This window comes from Camellia sinensis, chromosome 10 (assembly GCF_055761805.1).
Source record: "Camellia sinensis isolate YWXY chromosome 10, ASM5576180v1, whole genome shotgun sequence".
NCBI classification, from domain to species: Eukaryota; Viridiplantae; Streptophyta; class Magnoliopsida; order Ericales; family Theaceae; genus Camellia; species Camellia sinensis.
In genome coordinates, this window is record NC_138970.1 from 137593318 (window position 1) to 137616885 (window position 23568).

The following is a 23568-nucleotide window of genomic DNA, read 5'->3' on the forward strand; positions in this document are numbered from 1 at the left end:
AAAATCACTAAACATAAATGATAATTCAAAAAAAAAAATTAAAAATGAAATCAAACCAAACCTAACCTTAATTTTGGACTATTTTGAAAAGATGGTTATAATCAACTTTTTGATAAAAAATTATTTATAAACAACATTTTTTGTGAGAGAGGAAGTGAGTTATAATCCCAGAAGTGGATTATATCCCACTTCCCAAAAGAGGCCCTTGTCATAAAAATCACAAGAAGTTGAATTTTTTTTTTTAAGACCAAATTGAGTGCGCCATTCGGAATTGAGCGCGCCTAAAATTGGTGATCGGTGACAAAAATTAGCCTTGTTTGGTTTATTTTTTGAAAAAAAATTTTAGAAAAAATTTTCTATAAACAAATTTTCAAGAGTAATCAAATCAAGCAAATTTTTTTAACAAAAATTTCAAAATTTTATTTAATTACTTATTTTTCAAAATCACTCTCTTTCTCATACACATCAAATCAATCATTTTTTTTAAAACTCTCTCTTCAAAACAATTTTCTAAAATTATTTTTTTAAAAAAATAAACCAAATAAGTTTTCATACTTTTTTTTACGTCAAAAACTCCTTTGCAATCACAAACTAAGCACAGCCATTTGTCTCAAAAAAAAATCTACCTATATTACTCCTGAAAAGAAAAATAAAAAATGTTTTGTTGAGAGAGATAGGAGAAACGATAGAGAGGGAAGAAGCCGGCAGGAAGGGGAACGACGGAGAGAGACGAAAGAAATGAACTCGCGGCGGAGAGACTCGGCGAAGGAGAAAACTCTCTCCCTTTAACCAGGTTTGGAACCTATTTGTTCTAGGGTTAAGATTTGGAGTTTTGGGGGGAAAAAAAAAAAGTTTTGATTTGGGATTTCAATTGAAAAATAGATGTATAAACAATTAAACTAATTAATTTAAACAGTAGACTGTAGTTCATCCTAAAAATCTTATATCTTGCCCTTCATTTTGTGGTTATTTATGAAAATTGGTAGCCCAGATTTTTTTTTTTTTTTTTTGTTCGTTTGTCTTGTTTTCTTTGTTTTATGAAAATTGGTGAATCATTTAAACTTTTCAAGATCACTACTTGCTTATTCTCACTTGCCAATTATCAGAACAGCTTCTTGACTACTTGCAACATTGCATTGGTAATTTATTTAGGAAAATTGGTAGCCCAGATTTGTAGTAAACTTTTTTCTCAAGAATTGTCAAAGATGTTTATCTAGAAATAGTTTTGTTATTACTTCAACTCGTATACAACTCTGAGTTATTATTTGTTGAGTAAATTTTACAGCTTGAGGGTTTTGTGCCATTTCAGTTCTAGAAGGAAAAAAAAATTGAAAAGGAAAAAAAGAAGAAGCTAATACTAATTCCCAAACCACCCTTTAATATTATTCGTTGAAATTGTAGATGATTTTTGCGGAGGTACAGATGATTTTATTTGTAATTGCTGGTTGTTTGGCGATTTTGCTTCTAGATAGAATGATATAGACTGATTTAGTGGTTTGTGTGTTTTATTTTAATCTTTGTTGTAATTAGTTCTCAATTTTAGTATATGTGTAGATCTGTGGAATGGTTTAAGTGCCCTTGAGAGTCCATTCTTCTTCAGATGGCCTACTGGAAGAAGGTACAAATATAACAAAAACAAAACAAAAAGGATTGCATCTTTCTAGAAGGCTTTTTTTTTTTTTTTTTTTCTTTTCTTTTCCCCTACTGAAAGAAGGCAACAAATGTAACGAAAACAAAACGAAAAGGATTGCATCTTTCTAGAATTTTTTTTTTTTTTTTTTTTCCTCGGTTGCTTTATGGAGATTTTTTTTTATCTTGTTATGAATTAATTTGTAGTGCAAGATTTGGCTTCTTCATATGGTTGGGGATGAGCATTTTGTGGTGAAGTTTGCTCAATTAATAGGAAGTTCAATAGCAGTGTCATATCTCCCACTATACCACTGTTTAATAGGAGTTGGAAAGAAATTGAAATTGAGAGAGATTTGAAGCTAATTGAATAATTTTTATGAACACTCTACATGATTCAACACAAATAGATTAAGACATTTAAAAACAAATCTTGATATAATTTTTTATAGGAGTTGTTATAATGCTTTATGGTCTTAAGCTATTCAATATGGATTTGGTGAAAGTTTCTTTTTATATTTATATATATATATATTTATTTACATGTGATTCGTTCTAGAGACATGTGTCATTTTGTTGGACCTTCATTTGTCCTATTCCCTTCGTAATACATTTGAAAAATTAATCTATTATAAATTTATGAGGAAATAGACGCAGGAAAGGGATAGGAATCATAGTTGCCAAGGGTCTTGTGGAAAATGTAGTGGCAGTCATTAGGAAAGGGGATAGGATTATGTTAGTTAAACAAGTTATTGGAAGGAATATAGTGAACGTTATTAGTGCATATGTCCCTCAAGTAGGATTAGATGATCAGACTGAGAGGGATTTTTGAGAGCGAATGGATGAGATCTTATAGGAGATACCCATAGGAGAGAACCTAGTTCTAGGTGGAGATTTCAATGGCCATGTAGACATAAATAAATTAGGCTATGAAAGGGTGCATGGTGGATACGGTTTTAGGACTATTTTGAGAAAGTATTAAATGAGGAACATGGAGGTACATCAATAGGGGAAGAAATAGTCAGTAATATGAAAAACCAATACTATAGATTCTATCGCAGGATTAAGAACTTTGAAGTGGAGATTGCACTTAAGAAGATGAAACCAAATAAGGCTTTAGGACCCGATGATATCCCTATTGAAGTTTGGAAGTGTTTGGGTAAAAAGGTAGTTGCTTGGTTGACTAGGTTGTTTAGCAAAATTTTGTTGATTAGGCACATGCTAAATGAGTGGAGAAAGAGTATTTTAGTTCCAATCTATAAAAATAAAGATGTCTAGAATTGCAACAACTATAGAAGAATCAAGCTAATATGTCATATAATGAAAGTGTGGGAGAGGGTGATGGAACACCAATTGCGAGATATAACAGAGGTGTCAGAGAACTAATTTGAGTTTATGCGTGGCAGGTCAACAATGAAAGTGATCTATCTTTTGAGGAGAGTAATAGAAAAATATAGAGAAAAGAAAATAGACATTCATATGGTGTTTATCGACCTTGAGAAAGTATATGATAGTGTCTCGGGATATAATTTGGTGGCTGTTAAAAAAAAAAGAGGTGACAAAAGGTTACACTGATGCAATTAGGGACATGTATGAAGGGGTGGTGATCACTATTAGTTCGCCTGCTGGAGAGACAAGTGAATTTCCTATTATTGTAGGGTTACACTAAGGATCTATTTTAAGTCTTTATCTTTTTACTTTAGTTATGGATGAGTTAACGAAAAATATTCAAGATGACGTGCCATGATGTATGCTTTTTGCAGATGATATCGTGTTAGTGGATGAGACTAGAGAAGGAGTTAACACAAAGTTGGAGATTTGGAGAAAAACACTTGAATCTAAAGGATTTCAGATAAGCAGAATTAAGACAGAGTACATGGAGTATAAATTTAATAACAGTAACAATGAAAGCAAAGAAGAACTGAAGATTGAGAACCAAGAACTGCTTAAGAGTGAACATTTTCATTATTTAGGATCAATTATCACAACGGCGGAAGAGATTGATGCGGAGGTGGCCCATAAGATTAAGGCGGGATGGCTTAAGTGGAGAAGTGCGTCTAGAGTACTGTACGATAAACAAATACCCACTAGACTAAAAAGTAAGTTTTATACAACTGTTATTAGACCCAGCGATATTATATGGAGCGGAGTGTTGGGCAACCAAGAAACAACATGTAAATAAGATGAGTGTTGCTGAGATGAGGATGCTAAGGTGGATATGTGGCGAGACTAGACAAGACAGAATTAAGAATTAGTGTATTCCGGAATGGGTAGGAGTAGCACCGATAGAAGTTAAGTTGAGATAGAATCGATTGAGATGGTTTGGTCCTATTCAACAGAAATCAACAGAGACAGTAGTAAAGAAATGCGATACAGTGACGGTGAATGGTAATGTTAAGAGACCGGGTAGACCTAGATTAACTTTGGCTAGCGTTATAAATAGAGAATGGATCTACTTAATTTGACTAACGAAATAGCCTTCGATAGAGCTGCATAGAGAAGGATTCATGTAGCCGACTCCATTTGATGGGACTTAAGGCTTGGTTTGGTTTGGTACTACTAACAAGCCAATATTTATATACATCATTCTTGTGAGTTGTTAACCTTTTTCTTTTTTTTTAATATTCTCAATAATGTTTTGATGTCACATATGAGTGTATTTCTTTCTAATGGATCAGGAATGCTATCTGATATATTGACTCATAATTTCTAATAAATCAATATATGTGGGAGTTCTGCAGCCTCTGGATGAAGATTACCGAATTTTGAGCATTGATTACCAAATCGAAGCCGCAAAATCTGACTTGTAATCTCCAACGCTTGCTAGATTTCACCAGAAAATAGATCTTATAGCTTTGATAGGCCACACAAGTTCCAACTCTGCCACAACATTAGGTATTTATGAATTTTAGATTTTTTTTTTTTTAATGATTGTGGATTTCAGGTCGTCTAATTTGATTAGTGGGTTTGTTGCTTTTGATTTGTCTGTGAGTTCTCAAAGAAATGTTTGTGTGATGAATTTTTTTTAGTTCTTCAAATCGCAAATTCATATTGTATAATTGAATAGAAATACAATATATTCAAACCATATCATGTAGAAATTCCAATTTTTATCTACAACTCAAAAGATGGTTCGAAGCTTGTAATGCTATTTTCTTTTCCAACAATGCTTATAAAATAACTGCTATATGGTTATAATAACTGTTAAACAGTTTTCAAATTTAACCCATCTTCTTGGGAAGATATCTGGTAGGTCTGCCCTACCACGTGGCTGTGTGCCCATAACAAAATAGGTGATTGCTTTATGTGAAACATAGGAGAAAAAATAGGAAATAATGGATGAAAGTGGGTTATTTGTGTTAAAAGAAACGTATATGAAGAGCAATCTTTAAAATTTAAAAAATAAAATAAAATAAAAAAAGCCACTGGTTTGTCTTTTTTAAGGTATTTTGTTTCACGGGAAAACAAACATGGACTTTGAATTAAAGGGAATCAGTTTTTCCCATAAACTGCAGCAATCAAGATGAATAAACAAAAGGCCAGTGAAATGACCAAACCCACAATTAGATCGCCAGTGAGAAAAGTTTGGGTCGGCAGGTGAATGTCCAAAGCTCAGGGGTTGTGAATTCTCTATACTGAGTGAGTGTGTGAGTACCCATCGCACTGAATGTTTTTCTTTTGTCCATCTGTCTCACTACGCGTGATAGTTTGAAATGTTTTAGTGGTGACGCCCATATTTTGTATATGTGGCAGTCCACATCATTATGCAGTAATAAGACAATGTCCATAGCTTTATTGAAACTCTTCTATGCGTTTTTTTCATGATTACCTAGAATTTGTTGGCATATGGCTGTCACACGACTACTGTAACCTGATCTCGTTGTATTCTAGGTCTGTTTTTGATAACTTCTTCCTATACATGAACAAAAAGCTCGAAGGAGATTTGTAGCTTGCCGTTCACATTTGGTGCATAGTTTATATTGGAGAAGAAGCCTGGTGAAAGCAATAAAGTAATGCATTTTTATCTATAAAAGAGCTTCAGAAAGAAACTACCAATGTTTGGGGTCATTTCTGTCTCTACATTTGTTTCGCCTCATTTATCTACAGCTTCAAGGTTTATTGATAACTTTGAATCTATCAATATAGTATTTGAATAGGTGTGTTTTATGTTACCCTCAATCACTTTGTTGGGAACCTTGCAGATTGATCGTTAAGATGTCTGCAACAGGAACCAGAAACCCTGGAATATCAATCCAATCTGTGGCTGTAAAGCCTCCTTCTCACCCTACATATGATTTGAAGGGTGTCATCAAGCTTGCCCTCGCGGAAGATGCTGGGGATCGAGGTTTAATTCCTCTCGTCTTCTGTGGTTCTCTTGCAAATGTGTTTCAACTTTATGAATCTTACGTAGATTTAACAATATTTTGTGTCACTATCAACTACACTAAAATCCACTCTCTTAGAGAATCTTCAATCGTTCGTCAATTTTTTCAACAAATTTGAATTTGATGAAAAAATGGTTATAAAAGGATGTTTGAATCATTTCATCAAATATGTATCAAATCAAGGGAGGCAATTTTTTCACCAAATCAAGGATGAAACAAATCTTCACCAATTTCCCGACTTTCATACTTTTACTCAGATTTGATGAAATTTTAAAAAGAGAAGGATTGGAGATGGTTTTCTATGATCAAAAATGGTTAAAACAGGTTTTTAGGATAAGTTTGAAATTTTTCAAAAAGATTTGATGAAGAAAAAAAGAGTACGGATTGGAGTGTTTTACACCACATCAAGCTTTTAACCAAATTTTCACTAAAAAAAAAGAGCAAACGATTGGAGATGCTCTTACAAGCTGTAATTTATGAATTATCAAGGTTGTAAACAACATTTCGTAATATTGTTCATTATGTGGCTTCAAATGCACAGGGGATGTGACCTGTATGGCCACGATTCCAGCTGACATGGAAGTAGAAGCCCATTTCTTGGCAAAAGAGAATGGGGTCATTGCTGGAATTGCACTGGCAGAGATGATATTCGGCGAGGTTGATCCTACCCTGAAGGTCAGGCATAAAAGTCTCTATGTTTTACATACATATGTGATTTGAATGCTTGGTCATTCTTTTTTTATGTACTTATATCAGGTGGAGTGGTCAAGAAAAGATGGAGATTGTGTTCAGAAAGGACTGCAGTTTGGCAAAGTGCATGGTAAACAAAGAAAAGTGCTCCTATGTCACAAATGGACAAATTTGGACAAGTTTTTGTTTCTTCAGCTCTCTTTTGCCCCACTTTTTTAAAAACATGCAGGGCGGGCACACAACATTGTTGTAGCTGAAAGGGTTGTGCTTAATTTTATGCAGAGGATGAGTGGAATAGCAACTCTAACAAAGGTAGAGCAACCTTTTCCTTCTCACTTTATTTATTTATTTTTGTTTCCACTCTCTCTTTCTCTCTCTCTAGCATGAAAACACACACTGTCCATAGTAATATGGTTATCTGCTCCAATTTGGACCTTTGGCTGGAATGTGCTAACAAAATGGGTGTGATTATATTTGGATTTTAAATCAGATTAGAACAAAAAAAATTGCCAAAACAAGTTCCTCAATGCTATATTTGCTATGGTGAACATTACATATTGTTACTGATTTTTGTCTTGATCTTTTGGCCATAATTTCTCAGTAGCTCAAGTTTAATCACCACTTTATGAAACTAAAACTATATGGTGATAGGTAATTTCTGCAACAGACTAAAATGAGCTGGAAGCGTTCTTGGTTGTTGATAATAGATAATTTAGTAACAGAATTTTAAATTTTAAATTTAGAACTGCGGGTGCAAAGTAGATTGAATAAAGTCTTATTGTCTTAAAATATGATGAATTTTTAATTCTGCAATAGACAAAATAAGCAAGAAGCATTTCTGTTTTTAATTTATTAATGGAATTTTAAGTTTTATACGTTGATGCATAATAGATTGAATGATGTCTTGCTATAGTGGCCTCATAAAATCCATATGTCTAAGTACAGAATGCCCATGTTCACTGCAGGCAATGGCTGATGCTGCACGCCCTGCATACATTTTAGAGACAAGGAAAACAGCTCCAGGCTTACGTCTAGTGGACAAGTGGGCGGTGTGGATCACTTATTTTGGCTTTCTCCTTCGTAGTTGCACTGTGTCTATTATCCTTTTTTAATTAAATTCTTTTTGGTGATCTTTTGTGTCTCTATTAACAGGTACTAATAGGTGGAGGGCGGAATCACAGAATGGGTTTATTTGATATGGTGATGATAAAAGATAATCATATATCAGTAGCTGGGGGTGTCAAAGATGCTCTCAGATCTGTGGACCTATATTTAGAGCAAAATAATCTTCATATGGGGGTTGAGGTAATCTGCTCACCTCAACTTTTAATGTTTCCCGTGGATTGTAGATCTCAACAATATATTAACCCGCCAATTGGGTAATGAAGTGCCTCCCAATTATTTGATTGTTCTCAACTAATATTTTGTTCTAGAAAAAGTTTAGGAATGCAGAAACCGATCACAGGGAGCGCATAAACTCTTTCACATTTGTGGGTCCCACCCACACCCATGTAAGAGGGTTGTGTCTAGTTCTGTGAGTGGTTTATGTGCAAGTAGAACAAATTGTTTTAATTTTTATTTGGGAAGTGAAATTTTGTCTTTCCCGCATCCGCCCTCTACGTGTGCATGTGATGCATCTCTGTACTTGTGATCATGTGCATAATTCATCTAGTAGCAAATTTATGTATTCTTCTGAAGTTTTTTTTATTTCTGTTGCCAGGTTGAAACCAGGACACTTGAGGAAGTGAATGAGGCATTACATTATGCATCTCAAACAAAAACTTCCTTGACTAGGATAATGCTGGATAATATGGTTGTCCCGCTACCTAATGGGGATGTTGACGTGTCAATGCTTAAAGAAGCTGTAGATCTGATCAATGGCAGATTTGACACTGAGGTATTTCTTATTGTTTATTCAAATTTATTTATTTGTTATGCTAGTTTTCTGTTAGTCATTGTCAAGCCTACCTGATCAATCAATATGTATTATTGAATTTAAGCTATTGTGTAAATACTGAATTTACCATCAATTGGCCATTTTGTTCTAATTACAGCTGTGGAGTCCCTTTGTCTGCTTGTCATAACCCTTGAATTTACGGTCATCCTTTCTTTAATTGTGGGTGTTCCATATATTTTCAACATCCACCTGCTTCTCAGTCCACTGGCTTTTCAATATTCAAAAATAAGCTTGCTTCATCATATTATGTTGGTTTTTGCTGAGCAGTAAAGACTTGAGGATAAGATTCAAGGTTTCGAGTTTGACTCACCCCAAAAGGGCCACTGGAGGCTTGCCCGGTGGTTAATTTCCAGGCCCTAGGATTAGTTGAAATGCAAGCTGGCCTAGGCACGCAGTTATCAATATATATATATTCAAAAATAAACTTGCTTCATCATATTATGTTGGTTTTTGCTGTGATGTAATAAATTATTGGTTGCTGACTTGACATCATCATCCAAGCTTTACTCAGCTGTTTGATATCCTCGTCAATGGTTTTTGGGTGCCATTTGATACACTATAAATGACCGTTTGGTTACTTTGATTTTTGTTATCATATCTATGGGAGATACTGAATCTAATGTCCATATGGGTTTCATTGTGACAGGCATCTGGAAATGTTACCCTTGAAACAGTGCACAAAATTGGACAAACTGGCGTGACCTACATTTCTAGGTAATGATGTCATTCTTTTATCACGGTCAATGAAGTCAGGCTTTTGGGGTTTATTCAAAATATATATATATATGTTGGGTGATTGTTCACATAATTGATGGAACTCCCAAATTCCATTTTTTGGTGATATATTTCCCGAATCAGAAGTCTTGGGGGCATCATGAACCTCTTTTTCCTGGGTATTATGCCTTTTGGATTCGAGATGTAGTTCAGATTAACTGCTCATGAGGTGCAATGAATTATCGTTCTTTTAGGTTGTGACAATGCAAAACAAAATAGAACATCGTTGTTGACAATGGAGAGATTTTTACTTACACGATATAGCATGATAAGAGGATTTTGGTATAGTTTTTCCCGTAAATAAGATGATAATGGTATGGGTATCTAAAGAAAATGGTTGTTTGCGTAACTATATTTTAACTAAGAAAGGAACGGCAAGCAAAATACCGATGAGGAATGTTTGATAAATGTGCTGATAATGGGAACAAACAAGGGAGAACATTTGACTTGGAAATAAGATGCCTAAGACTGCTTGTATCATGGGAGGTTTCAGGAAAAAGTTAGATTTTATTATTTAATTTGTAAGACCATAAATTGTGAAGGACTCAGCTGTAACACTATGACAAGAGTTCACTACACTAACAATTAAAATGCAATGAGGTTTCATTAGCTACATCTTATTGCCAGCCCATCTAGGTTAAATTAGAAAAGGTTGGTGGTTTAGGATGCAAAGAATTATTGAAGCAACTTTTCTCTTATGTTTCATGAAATGATTTTAATAAATTTACAATATTTGTGTTGATGTTTTGCAGCGGTGCACTGACACATTCTGTGAAAGCACTTGACATTTCCCTGAAAATTGATACAGAGCTTGCACTTGAGGTTGGAAGGCGTACGAAACGAGCTTGATCTCCCTTTATTTTGTGCTCTCTTCTTGTCTGCACAAGTAATTCGGACTGCAGGAACAATAAAAGGGCACAGAAACGAAAGAGTAAGCATCTGAAAGTAATTACAGATCCGGAGATTCTGAACCCAAATAGATCAACCTTTTGAATTGTTATTAAAGATATGTGAAGTTAAGAGACAACTTGGTGAATTGAATGATCTTAGTAGGTAGAGGGTATAGACAAGCATTTCCTAAGAAAATTGTCTTCAATAATGCATTTTAAAGATGAAAACAATAAATAAATAAATAAATTATTTTAAAATTATGAACTTAAGAAGATAAGGTTGATGGGACTGATGTGATTTTCAATGTTGATGGAATATGTATGGAATTTATGTATTTATGCATGTATGTATTTGATTGGATCTTTCCAAGCAGAGTTGTTTGGTTGGGTGTTTCAAGGAAAGGTTGTTTTGGGCTTAGGAAAAAAAACCTTGTGCCTATGAGGCTATGGCCATGTTTGTTTTGGTGGACATGAGTTTGGGATTGGACTAATAGTTCAATAAAATTATTAATTCGATATTTGGTTAAACAATTGAAGTACGGACTAATTATTTTAAACTTGATTATTAGTTAAGATAAAATACATAATCCAACGGATTAGTAGTCTTAGGACTATTAGTCATGGGAATATTAATCTAGTCCGTCCAAACAAACATGACCTATGAGTGCTACCAAAATGTTTCATTTTCGTTCAAGTTACGTGTATTAGGCAAATTTAAAAAACTTTTATCTGAATTGTATAATCTGTTAAGCCTCATTGTGTAGATTTGAACTACATAGACTATTTGATTATTTGAAAATTATGATTAAATCCGCACAGGTTTATAATGTAAAATTCATTTTGCATTTTGCTTTTCTTTCTTGAATTTTGTTAACGAACATCTTATGAGTGTTAACAAATAGTTGGAACATTTTTTTATTATCTTTTGGGGTAGGGGTGGCCAACACCAACCTGGTGGTCGCCCAACCCAGTCCCATATTTTCAGGATTTGAGATAAATATTTGGGAATATATCCAAAAAAATGTGAAGTACAAAAAATATTTGCAAATTCATGAAATTACAACACTCATTTGCACAATCTAGTGTATAAATAGTTTATACTTTCATGAGTTTGTAATTATTTTTTTAATTTTTCACTTCTTTTTTTTTTTTTTTTTTTTTTAGGTCTCCCCTAAATATTTGTCTCATAAGGTCAGATTATACTAAAATTCTGAGCTCATTTATTTATTGGGCCAAACTTGAAATAAGGAATTCTAACCTGATTTGACCTAACTTTATATTATTTAATTACTTAATAAACTAGAAAAAAAAATTAAAAAATAAGAATAGTAAATATATATTTCTTTTTAGGCAAAATGTCAAAAATCATTTATAGTAGGATTTTGTAATGACACAGATTGAAATAACTATTAGAAGGGCCAAATTTGTTTCAGTGGGTAGATTTGGGATTTAAAAATTTATTATGACTGTGTTTGGAATGATTGTATTAAACTCAATGTCATGACAAGTTGGATTGAGATGACATAAATATTCTTGTAATATAGTGCAAGCTCAACCTGATCGATACCATAACTACACTTTTTTTTCTTTCTTTTTTTGATTGCATTAGTTTAATGAATGTGTGGGGAATGTGAGCTTAATTTATGGAAAATTATTGTTAAGTACTTCATGTTCAATATCATTTATCAATTGGCACTTTTCATGTTGTCATTTTAAATACCAACACTCAGATTATAGATTCTATTATCTAGACCAATAACTATCAAATTGGAGCGCCATATAAATTTGCTTTAAGAATATTTAGTAGTTTCTCAAATTTATATTGAAAATAATACTAATTTGAGCAGAAACAACAGCAACAACAACAAATCTCATGTAGAACTAGATTGAGCTGAGTCAATGGGCATTCAAAAGAAGATTTAAGGCTTGTTTGATTGTCCGAATTGGATATATAGATTGGAGGAGGATATATAATACCTAAGTATAAAGATAGGACATAATATGTTGTAGGATATGAGATGGCTTATATATACTGTAGAGTCACTTATATTATATTTAATTAAGATAGGATATAGGATGGGATAAGAGGAGAGTAATTATTTTTGACCTTTAGATGAAAGATTCTCTATATCCGATAGTGGGAAATATACAATACCATGAGGGAGTTGGTATTGCATATCCCCTTTTGCATCATGTACTATCGGAACTCTTTATATCCGGAGTAATTAAATACGAGATATAAAGAGACAAAAAAAAATATGTAAAACCCACCTTATATTATATCTGATTCCACCCTTATATCCGCCGCTTATGTACGGTAAATAAACCGGGCCTAAAGGACTACTACTTTTTGTGAGATGCAAATTTTTTAATTCAAACGTTTACTAGGCCAAAATGGGCTCGAAAGAATCTATTGCTGTCAAAATTTGCAAGTATGAAACTATCTTCCTCACAGATTTCCAAGACATAATGTGGGTGTTTGGGAAGTAGGTTTTTTTGTAAGTTTTTTTAGTTGTAGAATATTATTGGAGAAAAAAAAAATTGTGTTTGGGAAGATAATTGAGTTTTTTTGTAATTGAATGTGATGTTTGTGAGAGAAAAAGTGAAATGATTATGAGGTTTTATGTGATATTTTGTTTGAATTTGTTTTTTTTTTAATTTTGTAACCAATTTGTCTTTTAGTGAAAAATAAAATAAAATAATAATAATAATAATCCTTCCCAAACACCAATATTTAAAGCTCTCCTCTGCCCGAAATCCGCATATGTGGAACCCAAAGTCCAAACAAGAAAAAAAAGAAGAGAAGTTACGTTTCTAAAATCTGACATTGATAAGAATTTAATTTAATTCATGGGATTCTTATATTATGTTTGGTCGGAAGATTTAAGAAAAGATTTAGAAAGAAAAATGAGAAAAGAAGGTAAAATATAAATGAAATATACCTACGTTTCACTTAGTTTCACACACTTTTTCTTTTTCTTTTTTTTTTTAAATTCCTTCTCAAATTTCTCAATCAAACACAACGTTAAAGTTCTCCAACTCCAAAATAAAGGTCTTCAACCTTAGAGAACGGCTAGAGAGGCAAGGAGAAGAGCTTTTCAAAGCGAAATCATGGAGTTCTCATCTATGATGGTATATTTTATCTCAACCATGAGCAGTTAATCTTCTTCCTTAGGGTTGAAATGAAGGTCTAATTAAGTAACTCGTATTGATATATTGTGATTTTAGTTTTGATTTGGTCTAAATAATCGTCACAATTAAAACTTTTTTAATGCATTCGATTTGTGATTGAGAATGCACGATCGGTTAGGGAAAATAAATTGTACCACAATCCTAATTTAGTGAGAACGATTGGTGCCAACTGAAGATGATTTGTGATTACATTTTTAATATATTCATCCTCTTGACAATGATATCGGGACTTCTAGTCACAATACATCACTATTATCCAATCATTGATTTACTAGGATTAGTGGTAGATTCGTTATGTGATTAGTGATAGATTCGAAATTTTGAACTTTAATTACTCGTTATGTGATTAGTGGTAGATTCAAAACTTTGAACTTTTATCTACTTAAATTCCACCTTAAACTTTTCTTTTGTTTAATAATTTTCTGTAGTTAATTTTAGATTAAAAGAAATATTGGTGTCATTTGAATAATTAAGAATTGATTTCTAAGATTTAAACAATTTAGCTTTTGTCGCTATGGATTCTCGATATTTGAACTTGTCACTATTCTACGGAATTGAGATCTAGTTTAGTTCTTTATATTTTATTGAAAAATGACCAATCAAAATCTTTTATTTTTGGTAATAAATGAGAAAACCCGTGATTAGTCAGTCTAGGGAAGATACAACGAGTGAGGTATCAACAATGCTACATATCACTAAATTTCTATCACTAATACCACCACTAATGATGTGGCAAGTAAAAAAAAAAAAAAACTAAGACACAAAACACATGTGGCAATGAATGGGACTCACTGCCACATCCCTAGTGCAACCACTAATTAGTGGTCTGCATCATTTTTCAGTGAGGTATAGTCAAAGTGGTCATAAGAGGATACTTTAGTTGCTAATGAGGTGAGATTTTAAGTTCAAATCAATCGAGGAATGTTGGCCTATTGTGATCAGGGCCGATTTTGGACAAAAGCCGGGAAAGATGCTTTTTTGGGCCCATAAAGTTGACTGAAAAAAGGGCCCATATTTTTTAAAACTATTTTTTTAGTTTATATAAAAAAAGCCCACCGGAATTTGAAATGTATTAAAACCAATAGATTGTTGATGTGGTGAATCATTTAAGACTAATAGATGATTGTTTTTATCAAAACAAATCAAAAAATTTATTGATGTGGTTAATTATTTGATACTAAAAGATTTCCAAATCTACAAATCTTATTTGGGTGTTTGGGAAGTTGTTATTTTAATAGGTTATTTTAGTTTTTGGCTATTTTAGGAGGCTAAAATTTTTGTATTTGGAAAGATAGTTTGATTTTTTTGTAGTTAGATATGATGTTTATGAGATAAAATGTGAAATGATTTTGAATTTGATATGACATTTTGTATTATTAGTTATTTTAGCCTATTTTGTCTTTTAGTGCTATTTTAGCCAAAAAAAAAAGCCAAAAAAAGTTGCTTCTCAAACACCCATTGACTATATCAGCTACAGTTGTTTTTAGGAAAATAACTTTTCAAATTGAAATTGATTAAATCTTATCTTACTCGACTATGTAACATGAAAAATTAAATGGATTACCAATTTTATGCATCGAAAATGATTTGATTAATAAGTTGAATTAGATTATGCAAACTATTTTAATAATTTTACAGCTAAAAATGCAAGAAGGGCAATGTTTAATTAATAATTTATTACAATTTCTTCACTTTTTATTTGATACTTTAGGTTAGATTATTTTGTTCATTTTTCTTATTATAAACTTTATTATATATTTAAATAAGTTTTAATATACATATATACTGGAAATAATTTTTTACATGCACTATCAAAACAAAATTGGATACACAATTTTTTTCATCTAAATATGTATGAAACGCCCTATGCTGAGAGTTCACACTTTAGCTTCCGAAAACTCAACTAATTAATAAACATCTTATATTTTGCTATAAAAAAATAAAAAATTAAAAAAATAAGACTGGAGAAGATAAGAAGAAGAATTATATATAAAATAAAAATAATAATTGTAGTACTTGAGAAATTTAGGCCATGTAGGATTGGTTTTGGACATGATTTTGGGGTTTTTTAAGAAGTGAATTATAATTCACTTCTCAAATTATAATCCACTTTCTTCTCTCATAAAATTTTTTATCAAAAAAATAAATTATAACTATCTTTTCAAAATAGTTCAGAAGAGTGAATAATATAGCCAACAATGTTAGGTAATTTAAAATTTTGTGGCTCAACCGTTTTGAGTGTAAATGAGTGTAAAACGACGTCGTTTTAACAGATTTAAGTTACAAAAATTTAAGTTACCAACCATTTTTCAAATATAGCTAAGCTTTGGGTAGGGGGTGGTCAGTGTTAAAAGAACCTATAAAGTGAAGTTGCGTAAACCAAGCAAAGAATTAGGGTTTTTCTTGTTTTTGATTTGATGAGATGAGAGAGGATTCAAGTCAAAGGGAACCAAAGCCATCCCATCCCATTTTTCATCTTTGATTGCCTCTTTTCTGGAAAAGTTAACAAAGACTGCTTCCTACTTTTTCATCCCCCATTCAATCCCAAATCCCAATCCAAATCCATTCCATTTTCATAGCTGTTTCCAATTGCTTTTCTTCTCTCACCGACCTTCCTTCATTTCTTACACTCTTCAATTTTGTGGTCTCCATTGGTTGCTAGCTAACAAAACAAAAATCATCAAATTTCACCAAATTTTGTTCCAAGTCCTGTTAATAGCACCCATCAAAAAAAAATTTATACTCATCTATGAATTTGGAAATTTATTTTTTCTTTTAACACCTACCTATCTTAGTACCAACTCAGTGTTCATTCCTAATATTTAAAAGGATAAATTACAAATATATCTCATGAGATTTATTTAAAATACTGATTGGTTCTTGTGATTAAAAAAATTACAAATATTCTTTCGTCATAATTTTTTATTTAATAGAATTAATTAAAAAAATAAAATTTGTAACTGTTCTCATATACAATAATAAAATTATCTCAATTATCAATTGAAATAAATTTTTAATATCATTATAAACTGTTAATTAATTTGATGATTTATGAATAAAATATGTCATTTAGAAATTTCAATGGACGGAATGTAATTTCTGAAATTATAGGGAGCAATTCGTATTTTAAGTAAATCTCAAAGGGTGTATATTTGTAATTTAACCTAATTAAAACCCCAACCCTAACCTTAGAGCATCTCTAACCGTTCATCAAATCTTTTATCAAATTTGAATAAGAATTTGACAAAAAGTTTAATCTGATGTGATGCACTCCAATAGTGAACTAAGATTTTCATCAAATCTATTTGATTGTCTGGCCTAGAGTAAATTTTCGATTCATAAGGCCAAAATCTGGTCGTTCAACTAGTTGTCCACCACTGACTACCTACAAAATTAAATGAAAAGCTAAATACTCCCTTGATTTGATGAAAAATATACATCTCTCTTCATTTAATATTAATTTGATGAAACGGTTAGAGCATCTTTTTCACCAAATTAAATTTGATAAAAGATATGAATTTGGATTAAAGATGGCCTTATAACTACCTCTAAGAACAACCATTGCTATCGTCAATGGCCCATCCCAACCCCTCACAACTCCTCTCCTCTTCTTCCTCTCCCCAATTGCCCCCATACCATCTCCACCCTCGCCAACACCTTTTCTCGCTCCTCTTCCTCATCGTTTCATCCTCTGTTTTCTCTTATTCTTCTTACTCTTCTTCTTCTTCTCTCTCTCTCTCTCTTGATTTTTTATTCTCATTCTACAAAGGATAGGAGTGTTCACAGATCAAATTGATCTAGTTTTAAAGTAAACCAAAAACCAAACTAGTTCTTACAACTTTAGAAAAATTAGAATTGTAACTAAACCATTAGGCCTATGGAACTGGACCATAACTGAATCATAGAAACTAGTTTGATTTGGTTCAATTCTACGATTCTAGAAATTTTGTATAACAATTAATATGATATATATTTTATGGTAGTAAACGAAGTAATTAATAACAATTAGTTTTGTAGAGTTAATTAGAGTTTGTCAATTTTACAATCAAGATTAAGGCTTGGTTTGGGAAGTGGGTTGGCTTTTTGACTTTTTTTGCTATTTTAGCTTGGGCTAAAAAACTTGGTTTGGGAAGGACTTTTTGGCTTTTTGGCTTTTTTTGTGAGAGAAGAGTGTAATGATTATGGGTTAGATGTGATGTTTTGTTTGTTGTGGTTAAAATAGCTTATTTTATTTTTTGTGGCTAAAATAGCCAAAAAAAGCCTCAAATCTTGCTTCCCAAACGGTGCCTAATGTTCAAATCTTATGAGAAAATTTTATACTTTTATTTTTACATGTAAAAATACATTAAAAAATAAACAAATATATAACAGTTTGGTTTGGTTTGGTTTGAAACTGTATCTTAGAATCAGAAATTGGATCAATTTGAATGGTTTTATCATTTTCGGAATCAAAAGCAAAGTAAAACTAAGAAAAATTAGACCAAACTTGCGGTTTTGAACAACCCTAACAGAGTTGACAAAGAGAGGTTAGGGTGGCAGCGATGCGAGCAAGGTGGTCGGAGTTGGTAGGGGTAGGGTATGAGGTTAGGGATGGAGATAAATTGATATTTTATGAGATAAAATTGTGACAAAAATATGAAGAAATGGGGTACCCCCCTCAAAAAAATAAAAAATGGAGAGCTATTACTAATATTCTTTTGAGAAATGCAATTCTAACCCAAAAGTTAGGTTGACTTTTTAAACCGAATGATATGATAGTTTATTAGAATATTAAATATATTATAAATATATTTATGAGATTTATTTAAAATACGAATTATTCTTGTGATTTAGAAAATTACAAATATTCCTTGTCAGAATTAACTGAAAAAATAAAACTGCTAACTACTCTCCTATATAATAATAAAATTACTTAAATTATTAATTAAAATAAATTTCTGACATCATTAAAAACTGTTACTTGATTTGATAATTTATTAATAAAATGAGGCATTTATTATAAAATTAGAAACTTCAAATGGTGAGATGTAATTTTCAAAACTATAAGGAGCAAATTGTATTTTAAATAAACTAGAGGGTGTTTGTAATTTATCCCAAAATATTTAAGACAACCCTTTATGTTATATCTTCTCTAATTATTAATGAATCACTTCTTTTACATATTACTCTAAAAAGTGGATTTTCATTTTTATCTCATACATTTTATTGCATAAATAAAAATAGTAAAATCCATTAGGTGATACATGAGTAATCCTACCAACACAAAAGTGGTCTAAAAAACCAATCACAAAATGTAAAAGTGCCCATACACGCAGGGCGGTGGGGGCAAATCATGAGAGAGTTTGCTCAACTCACCCTGTATAATTACTTATCCAACAACAGTATGAATCTACAACAACATTAGATGATGTTTATGCACACAATTTTTCACTACCACACGTTGTTTCTTTGTTTTCTTTTTCTTTTTTTTTTATTTATTTTAGACTACATGTTGTTTCTTGGTGTTAACTTCCATTTTTAAACAAAAATTTCAAGAAAAGGCAAAATATGGTAGGTACAAAAAAGAATTTTAAATTTTGCGGCAAGGAAAAGCCTACTATAAAAGAAATTGTTGAAAGGTACTTTGAAAGTTCAAGTCAAGTGGGAAGACTGGTAGATAAATGGAGTTTTGAATTTTGTGAATTGCATTATACCAAAAATAGGAGTAATGGTAAAGCTTTTTTAACACTTTTGTAAGTCCTTACCATTAAAATAATAACAACAATAGAATTTCACATCTTTTTTATTATATATTTTTTTTATCAAGAGTAATTATATTATGATAAATATTTATATCATTAAACAAACTGCTAACCCAATACACATCAATTGCCAATTCAAATTTGCAAGTTTCAGCGGAGCACAATTACATGTTAATTTTTATTAGTAATACTATAAATCCAAAGTTAAATTACTTAAAATTGTTATCTTGTTGTTCAAGTTTATTCTACACATGAATTTCACATTATACAAATTCAATCTCAACCACACAACTCCCATTTTGGGTAAATTTGAGGTATTTAAGTGGGGTTTATAATATTTTTCAAATTTTGTTATCAAATGTGTCATCTCAAAAAATGGCTATTTTAGTGGAGATGCTCTTAATGTGCCAAAATTTTATAGGAAAATTTACTTTTGGCTATATTTGTTTGTTGAAATAGATTGGATATCATTATGAGTATGGTAAGATTAAATGATAAGATTATTGATATGATTGTATTAAATTAATTATGTAAGATAAATTGTATTTATTTATGAACTAATATGAAGATATTAGTTAGTTCAGATTAAAGTTATAAATTTACGTAAAAATAACTTTGTTTTTTATAAAGTGAAGATAATAAAATATTTTCATTTCCAATCCAATTATGTTAAAAGTTAGTTTTTGGATTCTTTTGGCTTTTTTTTTTAAAAAAACAAATATATATGTAAAAAATAGAGGGGTGATATGACCTAAAAAAGATTAAAAATCAAAAGTGACTTTTAACATAGACTATGTGATATGATATTTTATGTCATTCATGCTCATTTGTTTAATGCATGCAATATGTGATCTATTGTAATGGAGAAGTGTTAGAAACTTATAATTTTAGACTTATAATATCACCCATGGCAAGAGAACAGGGACCACCTTGAAATTTTTGCAACCCAAGGTCAAATTTTAAAATTAGGGCCTTGTATGTGTTAAAAAAAATTTATTTAATCAAAATTTTATCTTGAAAATGAATAATGTAAATTTAAAATTAGTATAACACGAGTCATACCTAAAATAAAGAAATCTATCTTTTTGAATTAATTTTTAAGAGTACATAGTACTATTGTATTCATAATCATAAAATAAAATTAAAAATTAAAAATAAATTTGTTGGTAAAATGGTAAGTAAATACTTATAAAAAGAAATTTATATATTAATACCCACATAGAAACCATCTATAATCTTTTCATTAAGGTTCCGTTTGTTTTGATATAAAATATTTTTGATTTTATTTTTTAGTGTTTGGTTGCCACTTGAAACAAAAATATTTTATTGCCTAAAAGAAAATTTTTGATTCAATAAAGTGTCATTTATGACTCTTTAGTGAGCTAAGATATTTATTCGAAATGGCTAAATGTGTTGAAAAGATAGTGAGTGAGAGTCAACTTTATAAAAATTGACTTACGAAATTTTTAAAGATAAGTCATTCTTGAAAAAATGATGCAAAAATATTTTACTTACTTTTTATTCAACCAAATAATTGAAAAAGAGTAAAATATTTTTAACTATTTTACGTCAAAACAAACAAAACCTAAATGGTTATTAAATTAAGAGAGAAAATTTTTTATTTATCAAATTGGGAATTCATCAAACATCAAATCAAAACAAATAAAGCATTAAAGATGGTTTTTTTTTCATGAAATTTGATGAAATGAAAATTTTGGGATAAGAGAATTTTAAGAAAAATGACAAAGTTGGATGAAAAGATTGAAGTAATCGATATCAAATTAAGTATTTTACTCAAGCAATCCCGCTACAGACCCCCAGTGACATGGCAACCCCTAGTGACATGGCGATGAGGTGGCAACTGATGTGTAAACACAACTAGAAAAAAAAATAAAATAAAATTGGAAAAAAGTGGGAATTTCTGTCTTCCCTCGTCTGTCCTCAACTCTCGCCGCCATCGTCGTCTATCCTCGTCTGTCTTCCCTCGCCCATCCTCACCTCTCGCCGCCATCCTCCTCCTCCACCATAGCTCGCCGGGAATTTCTGCAAAAACTAGTGGCTAGTCTTTCTCCAGAAGGATTGAAATTCTCTGTATGGGTTGTGGAAGTGGGTCTCAGATGTTAACTCATTTCTTCAGAAGAATGTGAAATTTCCTCCTCCTCCACCATATCAGATTACTCGCTCTCATTTATCCTCAGAAGTCCTGTAATTTTGCTCTGTCTAGTTTTGCTCTGCTCTGTCTCTGTCCGTCAATCTGGTTTATGAGGTAAAAAATCAATTTCATATGGTAATCCAACTTGAGTTCTCTTTCAGTTATATGCTAATTCTGAAATCTAAAATATAATCTGTAAACTGAAATCAATTTGTCATTTTGGACAAGAGTTGTGTTTTTTAGGTAAATTACTAAAATTAATTCTAATCAATTTGTCATTCCTTATGTGTAAACATATTATGCATTTGTCATTCCTTGTGTGTAAACACAGTTACTAGAAATAATTAGAAGTAAACATATTATCAATTTGTCATTCCTTGTGTGTAAACACAGTTACTGGTAATTGTAAATTCAGTACAAGGAAGGAAATCTGAAATTAATTCTAATCAATTTGTCATTTTGGACCTATGAAATCTGAAATATAATCTGTAAACATAATATGAAATATAATCTGTCATTTTGGACCTATGATTAACTGTGGTTATTTTATGAGTAATTGTTATATAATATGAAATATGAAATTTGGGCAGTGTTAGATAATCTGTAATCTGAATATGAGTAATTTGTAGACATTTTTGTGAGATAAGTAAACAGTGTAGTTCCATAATCTGTAAACAGTGTAGTTCCAATTATGAAAAGTAATGTGAGATAAGTAATTTTGTGAGATAAGTAATGTGAGATATGAAATTTGGCTCACAATTATGAATAGTTCCATAATCTGTAAACTGTTTATATAAAATCTAAAATATGAAGTTTAGTTCCATAATCTGTAAACAGTATTTTTGTTTGGGCATTGTTGCAGAAATGATATTTGTTTAATTGTTATTTCAATACGCAAAGTGGAGAAATGGAGGTTGATTCAAATGTTGGTGAGAATCCTTTAATAAATGAGGGCGAACACGTTGAAGAACCTAAAAAGGGTATGTGTTTTAGCTCAAGGGAAGAGGTGTACACATTTTATGGCAAATATGCTAAGCATGTTGGATTTATATAGCTCATAGAGCACAACATTTTGGAGATGATGGGCAATTGCTAAACTTTGCAATTGAATGTTCTCGAGCGGGGCAGAGAAAAAAGACATCTAAAGTCAACCCTCTGAAGCCATGTTTGTCCACAAAAATTGGTTGCACAGCAAGGGTACGAGGTAGTGTACAAAAGGATAGGAGATATAAACTAACCACAGTTAACCTTGAGCATAATCATGATTTGATTCCCACCGACTCACGTCATTTTGCAATGAATAAGAAAATTCTTACTCTTGTGAAGATAAGATTAGAAATTAATGATCAAGCAGGGATTGGGGTGTCTAGGAACTTTCATTCAATGGTTGTTGAAGCGGGGGGATACGAGTCATTGACATTTGACGAGCGAGATGCAAGAAATTACATTGAGAGAGCTAGAAGGTTGAGGCTTGGGGAAGGTGATACCGAATCACTTCAAAGTTATGTTATGAGGATGCAAGCACATAGTGAGAGATTCTTTTATGTGATTGATGTTGGTGAGGAGTTTCGCATTAGAAACTTGTTTTAGACTGATGCAAAGAGTCGGGCGACTTATGAAGCATTTGGAGATGTCGTTTCATTTGACACAACTTATTTGACGAACAAATATGACATGCCATTTGCTCCATTTGTCGGAGTTAATCACCATGGACAGTCCATTTTGCTTGGTTGTGGATTGTTGTCTAGTGAAGACACTAACACATTTGTTGGGCTATTCAAGTCATGGTTAAGTTACATGTCAAATCATTCGCCAAAAGCTATCATAACTGATCAGTGTAGAGCTATGCAAAATGCTATAGAAATTGTGTTTCCACAAGCTCGACATCGGTGGTTGTAGACACCCCATTTTTGACCGACCTTGAGACTCAGACGTCACCAGTTGAGCGCTCGGTGATGTTGCATATCGTGCTTGTTCAGAGGTTTCAGAGTCTCGACTGCGAGCCTTGCCTCTCGACTTTCGGACTTTTTTGTGCTTTGCCTCGGTTTGCGAACCAGGCTCTGTTTTCTCTTCCCGAAGGGAGGGAGAGGTCCCGTAGATCATCTCTCAGTGGCCGTAGGCTACGTTTCGTGGTCGTAGGCCATTTTTCCCGTTTGGAGTC

General features: G+C 31.9%; 2 protein-coding genes and 1 long non-coding RNA gene across 20 annotated transcripts; 2 read left to right on the forward strand and 1 right to left on the reverse strand.

Annotated features, from left to right (window-relative positions):
* The first annotated feature begins 272 nt into the window (after positions 1 to 272).
* On the forward strand, positions 273 to 10592 carry QPT (quinolinate phoshoribosyltransferase). 18 transcript variants are annotated; one of them, XM_082892416.1, is made up of 14 exons: positions 613 to 793; positions 1544 to 1618; positions 4368 to 4521; positions 5518 to 5740; positions 5829 to 5971; positions 6553 to 6686; positions 6768 to 6831; positions 6931 to 7013; positions 7667 to 7750; positions 7854 to 8006; positions 8135 to 8212; positions 8422 to 8598; positions 9305 to 9372; positions 10185 to 10592. In XM_082892416.1, exons 4-14 carry the CDS (start codon positions 5682 to 5684, stop codon positions 10279 to 10281), a joined length of 1140 nt encoding a protein of 379 aa, XP_082748542.1. In that variant the 5' UTR covers positions 613 to 793; positions 1544 to 1618; positions 4368 to 4521; positions 5518 to 5681; the 3' UTR covers positions 10282 to 10592. The 18 variants fall into 18 exon arrangements, with proteins under 18 accessions (XP_082748541.1, XP_082748550.1, XP_082748554.1 ...); XM_082892417.1 differs by having other exon boundaries at positions 659 to 793; positions 1555 to 1618; XM_082892421.1 differs by having other exon boundaries at positions 659 to 793; positions 1555 to 1618; positions 5518 to 5636.
* Positions 10183 to 11156, reverse strand: LOC145801324 (uncharacterized). The gene is made up of 2 exons (XR_014342655.1): positions 10981 to 11156; positions 10183 to 10766 (listed from the first exon to the last, which is right to left on the reverse strand). It is a non-coding gene; the product is annotated as an uncharacterized LOC145801324 (long non-coding RNA).
* An 11158-nt stretch (positions 11157 to 22314) lies between these two features.
* LOC145800720 (protein FAR1-RELATED SEQUENCE 5-like) lies at positions 22315 to 22997 on the forward strand. The gene is made up of 2 exons (XM_082890450.1): positions 22315 to 22387; positions 22462 to 22997. Exons 1-2 carry the CDS (start codon positions 22315 to 22317, stop codon positions 22995 to 22997), a joined length of 609 nt encoding a protein of 202 aa, XP_082746576.1.
* The last annotated feature ends 571 nt before the right edge of the window (positions 22998 to 23568 follow it).